The sequence below is a fragment of the Vipera ursinii genome (genome assembly GCF_947247035.1).
Source record: "Vipera ursinii genome assembly, chromosome: 9".
Taxonomy (NCBI): domain Eukaryota; kingdom Metazoa; phylum Chordata; class Lepidosauria; order Squamata; family Viperidae; genus Vipera; species Vipera ursinii.
The window spans coordinates 16,349,982-16,361,376 of NC_139523.1; the positions used below are offsets into that span (position 1 = coordinate 16,349,982).

Here is an 11,395-nt window from a genome sequence, read left to right on the forward strand (position 1 = left end):
GGTCTCACTCCCTTCTCTTTATTGCTGATGCACAAGCTGAGAGTGCTTTTAATGTGGGAGGGCTTTTCAGGAGTGGATCTGTGGAAGCATGCCAGGAATATGGAAAGCATTGAAAGTAGATGATCCTCAGTAAGGGATGCTGTGGCTGCACCCTGAGTTACCGGTTCTGTACTGGAGAAGGCACTGGGAAAGATGTGCTCTGAGGCTTGCAAGACAGGGCTGAGCTCCCCCAATGCATTTAGCTAAACTCAAATGGAATTGAGGATTCACCAAGGTATAGGGCCTGCAAAGCAGCTGCCACCTCAAACCGTAATCCAGTGTGTGTGTATTAGTGATGAGCTTGCTAGGTGGGCAAGGCACTTTGGGTTTCTTCACCGGCATTAGGGCTTCATTGTGTTTTGCAGACCTAATCTAGGGTTCCATGCTGTTTCAACTGTGTAATCCCACTTTTCTGCTAACAATATTAAAGGCTGGGGAGACAACCTGTCATTCAAGCAAAACAACGAAAACAATAGTTGCGTGGAGTTGGAAGGGGGCATTTCTCCACTTTCATCAGTTCGCATTTCTCCCTGGACCCCATCTGAGCAATCCAGGCAGGACAAACATTAGGTAATCTTGATTCCATCAGAACTCCCACTAAATGGAGGCAGTCAGATTTTTTTGGGGGGGGGGAGTTGTAATGGGGAGACCAGAGTTAGCATGCCATTTGAAACGGCTTCTAGTCCGTGTCATCTTAATTGTAATTTATATTTGAGTTGTTTTTTTTTTAATATAGGAGGAAAAAAGAATGAAGAGCAGAGCAAGCTGTTCATTTGCAGCCTGTCTCTGGGGTTTAATAAAGCTCTACTCACTGCTGTAGTATCATTTTTATGCTATCATAAAGCTCGTCCATTTAGCAGGTTTGTGTTACTTCAGCAGTTAGCACTGCATGAAAAGCAATTCTGGAAAAGGTGAAGAGGGAGGGAGGGGGAGGGAAGAAAAGAAAAGGAAGGAAGGAAGGAAGGAAGGAAGGAAGGAAGGAAGGAAGGAAGGAAGGAAGGAAGGAAGGAAGTTGAGAACGCTTAAACAAAACATATAGCAGAAATAACAGGACCAGTATGAAACACTTTTGATTAAACCTCCTTTCTGAAAACATCTTTCGGAGAAGTGCCCCAAGTGCAGAAAAAGATTGTTCTTCAGTTATAAGATATTGGAAATGTTTATATACACAAGATCAGGTCAGGTAAAAAAGAATTGGCAAAGCATGCTAAGCTAGGCTAGGGTTAGGGTTAGTTTTTGTGGCTTGTGTCAACCTAGCCCACTCTCGTGTTAACCTTGCTCCTTTTTATGGTTTGGCTGCAAATCCAAAAATCGGTGTAGTTCCTAAACCAGGTTGTGTGTGTAGCCAATAAAAGAAGAAAAGGAACAGGTGTATTGAGCATTTTAAAGCCACATTTGCCCGACAACCCAATTCTGGTCTAGGAATTAACCTTTTTCTTAGATCAGCCCAATGCACGGAACTATCTAAGGTACAGGCAGAGATAGGCAATCTGGTGTCACGCTGTATTTTTAACTACAAATCCTATAAACATTTGAAATTCACCATGATTCTTGGGGTGATGGGAAATGTCATCAAACGATCAGGAGCACACCGGGTTGCCTATCCCCAGAGCTAAATTTGCACAAGATGGTGTGGGAAGTCAGCTCCCCAGAGAAGGAAATATTAAAAGGGCAGGAAAATATATTTCCTAAAAGGATCTTAAAGAGTCTCCCTCCCCCAAGCAGAAACCAACTCTACAGAAATGCAGATGTAAACCATTCAGGAAGGTTGAAGCTAAGAAGACTCCTAAAATCTACATACCCTAGCCCCAGGGAGGTGGGCTGGGATAGACAACCAGCAAGAATCCTAGAGGGGCACACCTAGCCTCAGGACAGAATACCTGACCAAGGAAATAGAAAGCTTGAAACAGGAAATAACTCCAGACAATAGAGTCCAGGGGGTATAAAAACCCATTACCCACATGTGCTCAGCCCTTCTTTTCCTGTTGGATCCATCTTTCTGTCTGCCTTTCCTCTGCAATAAACTACAACCTTCTTCCCAAAGCAGTTGCCATGTTTATTCCCCACTTGCAGGAACCATGATGGAAATTTTTCTTCCTACAATGGTAAACCAGAAGAGGGGGCCGGGGGGGGGGAATCTCTTAAGGGTTAAAACTTAACCAAAGGTAGGTAGCATGTAACCAATACATCATTATCTGATTTGTTTACTAAGATATGCAAATGAATCCAATGTAAGGTGACTTCCTGGTTCAGAGCCCAGAAAGCCTTGTCAGTCATGTGACAGCCTGGCAATTTCTTCCAAGCCATCATGTCTACCTAGGCAAAACACCAATTGCCGCGCATTTTCTCCCCCCCTTCCCAGGCAGAATAATTGAAGAATCACTTCAGTGGCTCTCAAGTGGACCAGCTGCAACACCAGAAGACTAGCTAACCCGTGGACTTTTCCTTCCCCTAACACTGCACGCTAGAGCCTGACGTTGCCTAATCCTGGCCGTCATCTCTTCTCCACAGCCCTGCACAGAAGCCAGAGAGAGGATGGGCAGAGGGAGTGAGAAAGTGATGGCTTACTGGCAAGTTTCCTAGTCAGCCCAAGCCCTGATGCCACTTTGCTAGTTCCAAGACTGTGTCACCAAAGGGCAGCCTTAGCATGTAGGAGGAGGGGGGGGGAGGTTTGGCAGTTAAGGTTTTGGCACTGTCAGACCTGCCTCGAGCAGGCTTCCACTAGCTAGCTGATAGCTTTATTGTTATATTTTGGATGTCAAAGCAGCACAAACAGTGCTTTAAAATGCATCCGAGCCGCTGCTTCTTTGACAGGGGGTGTTGGCTTTCCCATTAACAAGTAGAATGCAGGAGCTGGAGCAGAAAACTCCAAGCACTTTGGAATTGATAAAATAACAATTCCCTAATTAAACAGAACTGTCAGTCAAGAGGCTTTCCGTGCAGCATCTGACAACGGGAAATAGCCCTCCCGTACCCTCCACCCGGCACAAGTGTGCAGCCTCGCAGCTCCAAAACCCAAAGTAAAAGGGGAGCTGTCTGCACAAGCTCCTAAGACTTGAGACCTTAACTACGAGAAACGCAAAGTCAGCTTCACCTTCCAACTTTTCAGGTCTTGGTTTTCTGTACATTAAAAATCAATTATCCTATCTCCTGGGTTTTGAGTTCATCCTGGTTTTATTTATTTATTTTACTGTCCTTCAGAGGCGATATTAGGGTCCAACAGGACCTAACGGGCTTTTCAGTTGAGAAGCTTTTAAAACTGAATGTTGCTCCATTAAAACAAATGAACAAGCAAAAATAGCAGATGTGCAATCTTGATCCAAGCTGTGGTCTTCCTTTTCCCTAAAAGCCTTTTATTTTAGGCAGCTGAAGTTGATGGTTCTCGTTCTGTAGAGCAGCCATGTTCTCTTAAAAGAGTAAAAAAAAGATGAGATGGGCAGCACACAGATCTAATACTAAATGAATAACACAAATGTGTAGGCTTTACTATCTGTTAAAGGCCAAGAGGAAAGGGAGAGAGAGACTGGTTGTACCCACACAACATGCTTAACCAGCAGAGTTACACACCTAATGCCTATTTCTACATAGCACGCTAAGCGGGGTTACGTTTTAAACTCAGTAACTTTTGCCTGTCTCTGTCTAAACCCACCCCCTCCCCATCCCACTTAAATAATTCGTTCAAAAGCAGAAGCCTGCTCCCAGAAGGATAATAGATCTACGTTAACAGCACGAGGTGGGAGGGAGGGATGCGATGATGCAAGTTAAATGGTGCACAGGAGCTGAAGTCTCAATTGGCTTTAGGGAAGAGGATGGAGGAGACAACTGGGAGCGTTAAATCTTACCTTGTAATCCCACCTTTCAAAGCAGCGGCTGGTAAGATGGGGGAAGCTGTTTCCATAACACAGGAAAATGCTTTGGAATTCTTGGCGAATCAGGAAGAGGGCTGGGTGGCTGACAATTCATTAGGGACCAGAGAAGATTAATTATGTAAGGTAACTACAGTAGGAAAAATCCCCCATTATGCCCCCTCCTCATACACGCACACACACACACACACACACACACACACAAAAGAAACTGTGATGCTTCTGAACCTCAGATACACAGCCTGGGTTTGCATAACTTGTTAGACTAGGCTAAAGTGGGGCACATTGCTTTAGTATGTTAGGGAAACTCAGCTATTGTCTTAGCATGTTATATAACCAGTCATTATGGTAAAACATAATATGGTTTATTTGTTTGGATATCTAAATGCATCAATTTTGGTTGGGTTTGACCCGGTTTAGGGCTTAGAATATTGGGTAAGACTCTTGCATACAATGTCCCAGAATTCAGAGTTATGAACAGGGAAGGGGAACCTGAATTGGAGAAAATAGTTTAGAGAAACAAATAGAAGAAAGAATGAGGGGTGAGAAGAAGAAATTACAGACCAGGCAATACAGTAGAGCAGGGGTGTCAAACTCAATTTCATTGAGGGCCGCATCAGCATTGCGGTTGCCCTCAGGGGGCCGGGTGGGTGTGGCCTGGGTGGGCATGGCCTACTGGGTGGGCGTGGCTAGAGTGCGTATGGCCTACTGGGTGGGCGTGGCCAGCTCTACATCGTTCGCCTCAAGGGTGCCTATGGGGGCCTGGGCAGGAGTGGGACAGATCTGAGGGTCTCTGGCAGGAGGAGGGTCTCTGGGCCAGGGCCAAGGCAGTGGGGGCCGTTCCCTCACTGCTTCCAGGATGGCTTCGCGGGCCGCATGAAACCACTTTGCGGGCCGCATCCGGCCCCCGGGCCTTGTGTTTGACATGTCTGCAGTAGAGGGTCTGGATCACAAGCTTGAGAAAATACTTTGGTAATGCACTTTGGTAAAGTAACATTTCTGTAAAACTCGAAAATTAAAAACAGCTGAAACTGTAAAGCTGTAGACTATACTGTAGAGCTGATCCCCAATAAGGAAGAATCAGCAGCTGGGCTTAATTGTCAGAGACCATCCCAGACAAAATAGCCTCTGGAAAGAGAATGCCAGCCTGGACCAGGAATACCAAAAGTCCAAAATCACAGATTCCCAGTATGGTCATCAACAATGCAGCTTCTATCACTTTTAGCAATACTGTACAACTGAAGGATTCACTGTTCCCAAGAGGGTCATTTCTCATTCTCAGCAACAGTTCAGAACACAGTCATCTGGTCTCTGACTTGACATCACAAAGTTATCTGAAAGTGTTTAGATAGTTTGGTGATAAGTTCTATCACTATGCCGGGAGGTTGTAAAGATTTTTCTTCATCACGTTGTTTCAAGCCAACGCTTCAATTTCATGGCGCCAAAAGAGAAAGCTGCCGAGTTCCTTTGCCCGTGGGACACCTAAACCTTACAACATCTCTTCTCTGTGACTATGAAAATACATTCAATCATCCATTTGAGGAGAAACAAAGAAAGTCCAGTTGCCTCTTGGAAAAGCACCTTTAGGACAACCTGAGTTCCTAGCATGACCAAGTGCAAGCATGCGAGACACCATCCAGTCGTATCTGCCCATTTCAACTAGGAGTTATCAGGACAGGTGCCATAAGATGATCAATGGCAGTTTGTGCATATACTCTGGCTGATTTTTAGGGGGGGGGGGGTTTCAACAGCACTTTCTTCCAGCCCTGCCTTGAGATGTGGTAAATTGACACTACGACTCTTAGCGTGAAAAGAGAGGAGTCTAAGATAATGCAAGCAGCTCTGAAACAGCCCCTCACCAATCATTCACCATTTCAACAAGAGCCTTTCAAAAACCTTCATCTAAAATGTCTTTGATTGGTGCAAAACCACTTATTACTGCCCCAAATCTTTCTTTTTTTTCCTTTAAAGGCATGAAACAGAACTAGAAAAATAATGTCCGTTAGAATATATTTTGGATCTTTCTTCAAATGAATGCTTCCCTCCATTCATTTATCTAATCGTTTATTTTTAAGGCCATCCATTCCCACAAGTGACTCTGGGTAGGTAACAAAGATTAAAAAAAAAAATCCACAATAAGCAGCAAATGATCAGCAAAAAAAATGTAAATATAAGGCCCATAACCTAGTTCCAACAAACACAACAGATGTATAAAACAGGTTCACCTGACATTCTGATCCCATTCCAAAGTCTGTTCCACTGGAACCTAGTCACCTCTATTACACCTTACTCTTTTTATATAGGGAATATATGTAGACAGACAAGCCTCCATACAGTTCAGAACCCAAACTGCAAAGATTTTCTAATATTTCTCACCTGCAAGTTCTTCATGGCACCTGATTCATGCCAGTGTTGCAATCTTCTCGAGAAAGAGGATGGGGGGGGAACAGCTGCTTAACTTCTGAACCGAGTCTCACTAGAACACGTACAGGCAGATCCAGATTGAAAAGCTGAGATACGCTTTGGCAGAATCCAGTGGTGGGATTCAAATATGTGACAAACTGGTTCTCTGTGTGAATGCCACTTCCAGAAATCCATTCTGGGCCTGGGCAACAAAAAAAATAGCTACGGGTTCTGCCAAAGTGGTGCGAACTGGCTGAATCCCACCACTGGCAGAATCCCTTGATTACCCCATGAAGAGGAGCAAAAGATTTCAGGTTAAAATAGCACGTGTACTGGCAAATGTTTTAGTGTCCACTGTTTCATTGACTCCCCGTGAGAAAGATTTCCTCACTATGCAAACTTCATTACAGCTTTTCCAAAAACAAAGCTTGGAAACTAGACAACTCGCAGACCTAGATGATAAGAGCTCTTGAACTCTGAATGCTATCTTGAAGCTTCTCCATATGTTTCTACTGCCCCATGAATAGATGGTAGCAAGTTAAAAATGCTACCCTCCCTGTGCTGGATTTGTTTTATTATTATGCTTTGAATGAGAACAACGTTTTGGCTTCATCAAAAAAGAGATGGCCTTGATTTGTTTCATGTGGGTCCTCATGAAGTATAGATTCTCGGGGGTGGGAAGAAATTGTGGTTATTAATTGTCAGGGGACTCTGAACAAGCCATGGCACAGGTCCATGCTGTGCCATGGATTCCCAGAGCAATAAATATATATTGTACTGTAATCCTAAAATTTCACTGGTCAACTTAATACCATATTGCGGTGTTTCTCAACCTTAGCAATTTTAAGGTGTGTGGACTAGGGAATTGTGGAAGTCCAAGTCCACACATCTTAAAGTGGCCAAGGTTGAGAAGTATTGTGTATTAAAAGGAAGACTCTTGAAGATTTTAACTGGGCAAGCCTTCGCACCCCAGGGTGCAACAATCATAATCCATTCAACCTGCTGATATAGAATAAGCAGTTAAAGCACACTTCTAAACAAAACCCAAATGGGTCTATTAGCCACTCTTGATCAGAGGAGAGAGAGAGAGAATGAGAATGGGATGCACGGGTACTAGAAAACATGATTTTCGATTAGCAGTTGGTTGAATAAGATTGATCCTAGCCTATCCCGATTGCATTCTCCAAGTGTGCTGGGAAAACAGCATCCAGGATTCCCAGGCTGTTCAGTAATGTTAGTTGGGAACTCTGGGAGTCCCGACAAATTTGGAGGGCATCAGACTGGAAAAAGCTGAGCTGAAATGGGGGGGTGCAAATCTGCCAACTATGAAGTGCACAGTACAACTCTTGGTCTAATCTTTCAGTTCACTGTTTCTAGAATATTTCCGTACCAAAGAAGCGAAAAGCTGTTCCTTCAGCAATTCCCATGAACTATGATCCACCAAAACATATTTAGATAATGCCAGTGCAGACACTCGATGGAGTAGTTGTTACTGAGTAATTGGAGAGTAAAAAATAAGTTTTTTTAAAAATGGGAACCCCTTGCTGCCAATATGGCTTATCTTTTGTTCCCCTTCCAGAATTGATCACCAGCGTGGCATGGTGTGAATGTGGACGGGCAGCCTCATTTCATAAATACCTTTTTTTCACACAAGACAAGGTTAAAAGTTACTGTAATTGCCTTCGCTGAAACAGCTCACCCAAACACACAGATATTTTTCTTGTAGATTGAGAGAATGAAGCCCAACTCTGCACTAAATCACAATAAAAGAGGAATCGATTACTACTGATAGAAATATTTAACAAACCAAAGGCAACAGCCTGGAGTTCAACCAGCAGAGTTAAACTGAGAGGAGTGGGCATCTTAGCTCTGTCTGGATAAGATCAACAGATAAGAGAGAGATAAAGAAAATACAAATCACTCTTTTGTCTTCTTCCCCCTTGTCATTTATTTCCAGATTTACAAGGGTTCTCCAGGGCCAAGACACATCTGGGGAAAACTCTGTTCCAAGCCCCTCCATCAAGAGGGCATCACAGCAATGACTTTCCAAATAACCACATTTCTATCCATGACCTGACCTTAGAAAGAAACCGAAGCAAAAAAAAAAATTAATAAAAGCAGACTAAATCCCATTTTGATTCAGGAAAGAGATGTTGTCCATGTACAAAGTTGCAATGAGCACACTTGAGGGCTATTTCATTAAATGTCCAGTTTTGGATCTGGTGGAATCCATATGGGATTAGTAACATTTGTCCCACTGGCTCAGCGTGGGGGAAAGACCGAGTAACTTAGTAGAAGGAATCACATTTCAACTTTTTCCTTGGGATATTGATAGAGGCTCCAAGAATCCAGGCTGCATTCCAGAAGAAAAAAGATCTCTTCCCCCCACCCCGCCCAACTCATCCCCGCTCCTCATCCTATCCACCTACCCACTGCCTAAATTGAAAAGCAAAAAGCTGAAAACATTCCCTTTCCCCCCACCCCCCAATGTTCTTTCTCCAAGTAGCATTTCAATCAAGCAGAGCAGAAGCAAGCTTCAAAAAGTACTTCTGGCGCTCTCTCTACCAGACAGACAGGTGCCACTTAACTGCAATATGAGAGGGAGGGAATCATTTCTCCCCCTCCCACCTCCTTGCTGCTGGGCAGTAAAAAAGCAGAAGGATATGTGGGAGGTTGGCCAAAAGGGTTGAATAAGTGACCAGGCTACTGATAAATGACCTCTCTCTTCCCCAGGGCCAAGAAGAAGAAGAAGAAGAAAAAAATTATATACATTTAAAAGCAATCATTCGCGCCCTCTTCACTACTGCCAACAATACTTTCTTCTCCTCTGGCTTAAGCGACAAGCAAAAGCGCTCTCCAACCTGGTTTTAATAAGGCTAGGAGAGCAACTTGCCTTCCTGGATCAAAGACAATAGAGAAAGGTCTCAAGAATCAAGTTCTGGACTCAAACAGAGTTGCTTTGGGGGTGGGGCGGGGGTGGGGCGGAAACTCTTGCAATAAAGCCAAAGGCCTTGCCCTTTTATGACCAGACATATGCTAGCAAGGATGTCACAGAGTCTCTCAGAAGGATTCAGGGTTGGCCACCCCTGCCATTACTTTAATACTGCAAGTAGGCACTAACTAACGTTGCAAACCTCTTTTTTCAAGTAAGGGTGGAATAAAAGGGGAGAGGACCAGCATTTGAACAGCCTTTAATTAACCCCTCCTTGCAGCCCCAGGAAGACAAAAAAAAAACAAAAAACACTTGGGTCAGCCCCTTCTTCTGGGCATCTAAACCGACACGCTGGAGATCCCTCTACCCACGGAGGAAGAGAGTAGTAAAAAAAAAAAAACTTCCCCAGCGCCTCTTGGAAACTAGGTATCTAGTAAGCGGGAGTAGGAAGCGGGAGGGGAGGGCGCCAGGCGGGGAGGACCCCCAGGTACCTTCCAGCCAGCGGAGCTGTTGCTGTCGCCTTTATCCTTAAAATAGGGCACGTATCGGACCATCCAGTCGTAGATCTGGGAGAGGGTGAGCCGTTTCTCCGGGGAACTCTCGATCGCCTTGGTGATGAGATCCGCGTACGACAGGTTGCCCCAAGCGTTCCGCCGCGAAGTCTTGGTTTTGCGGAGCTGTCCAACGTCCGCGCTCAAGGAAGGCAGCGCTGGGGTCGCTTTGCCACGCTCCGTCGCCACGCCGGCGTTCTCGGCGCCTTCGGTGCCGCCGGCCAAGGGGTGCTTAGGGGCGCCGCCGCCGCCGCCTCCCGCACCGCCGGTTCCATCGTCTTCTTCGCCCGGGAAGTCGGGGTGAGGCAGCGGCCAGGTGCAAGAGCGAGGCCGACTCTGAGGTTCAAAATCCGGGTCGATGTCAACCTGATGCGCCTGCAGCTTCTCATCCATGTTCCTCCCCCTCCCCCCCCCGCAGCCGCCTTTCCCCCCACCCCCTTTTTCCTCTCTCTCTCTCTCTCTCTCTCTCTCTCTTTCTCTCTCTCTCTTTCTCTCTCTCTCTCTCTCTCTTTCTCTTTCTTTCTTCCGCTTTATATCCCGGGAAAGGGAAGAGACGGGTCTCCTTTGTAAAAAATTCCAGCCAAAGGTTTCCACCTCCCCGCCCAAAGCGTCGACTGGTAGCAGCTCCGGAGCAGACGGCGCGTTAGGAAGCGACGCTCCGCGGCGGCGGCAGCATCGCACCAAAGTGGGTCGGGGAGGAAAAGGGAGAGAAAGAGCGCGAGGGAGGCGGGATTGGAGACGTTGCCTCGCCGGCTTTGGGGAGGAAGGTGCGTCGGGGGAGCGGTGGGATGGGAGGAGGGAAGCGAGAGCTGCAGGGAGCCCGGAGCCCACAGCGCAGCCGGGCCGGTTCTCGGAGGCTCCAGTCGAAGGGCAAAGAAGGGCCAAAGGCGGCGGCTCTCTCCAGCGAGCCCAGCGAAAGAGGAAGGCGGGGAACGCCCGTGCGAGCAACAGATGAACAGCTGGAGCGCTGGGCGCAGGAGACGCGGCGGGCTTTCGAGGGTTGCCTTCAGGTTTCCGGGGAGACCCCAGGCTCGAGGCCAAGGCAGTTCGCTTGCTTCCAAGAGGAAAGGTTTCCAAGCCGTGCGAGGGCAAAGAGAAAGGAGAATTTCAAAATACACAAAAATAAAAAAAAATAAAAAAATAAAAATTCAAACGACGGTTCGGGCGTAGCGGAAGAATCCGGCGCTAAGGGGTCCGGAGACAGGGATGGAGGCGCGAGGCGAGCGCCACCATGATCGCGCCGTCCTTTCCTCGACGACGGAGGAGACTCGCACCGGGAGCCGGCAGGCACCGGCTGGACTGGGCAGCCGATTGGCCAGGCAGGCAGAGCGCGCTCTGACGATTAGCACCTGCTGCTGCTGCTGCTGGCAGGCTCGGGGAGGCAGCCAGCCCTGGTCGCCGTCGCTGTCATCTTCCTGGCCAACCCGTCGTCTTCCTCCTCCTCCTTCTGCTTCTCCTCCCGCTGCTGCTGCTGCTGTGCTCGTGCCGCCCCGAGCGGGCGCCGCCTCTCTCTGGGGACCCGACGGGATGGCAACATGCTGAGGAGGAGGAGGAGGAGGAGGAGGAGGAGGAGGAAGAGGCGGCGGCGGCAGCAGAGGAGGAGA

The 11,395-nt window shown here is 46.9% G+C and overlaps 1 protein-coding gene across 1 annotated transcript in view; it reads right to left on the reverse strand.

Moving 5' to 3' along the window:
• FOXO6 (forkhead box O6) overlaps nucleotides 1-10,184 on the reverse strand; it is a gene marked incomplete at both ends in the record, with an annotated part of 115,534 nt that extends 105,350 nt beyond the window's left edge. The window contains one exon of the mRNA XM_083370046.1: nucleotides 9,732-10,184. Coding sequence (XP_083226172.1) covers nucleotides 9,732-10,184 — 453 coding nt within the window. The remainder of the gene's footprint in view (nucleotides 1-9,731) is intronic.
• Nucleotides 10,185-11,395: the final 1,211 nt, after the last annotated feature.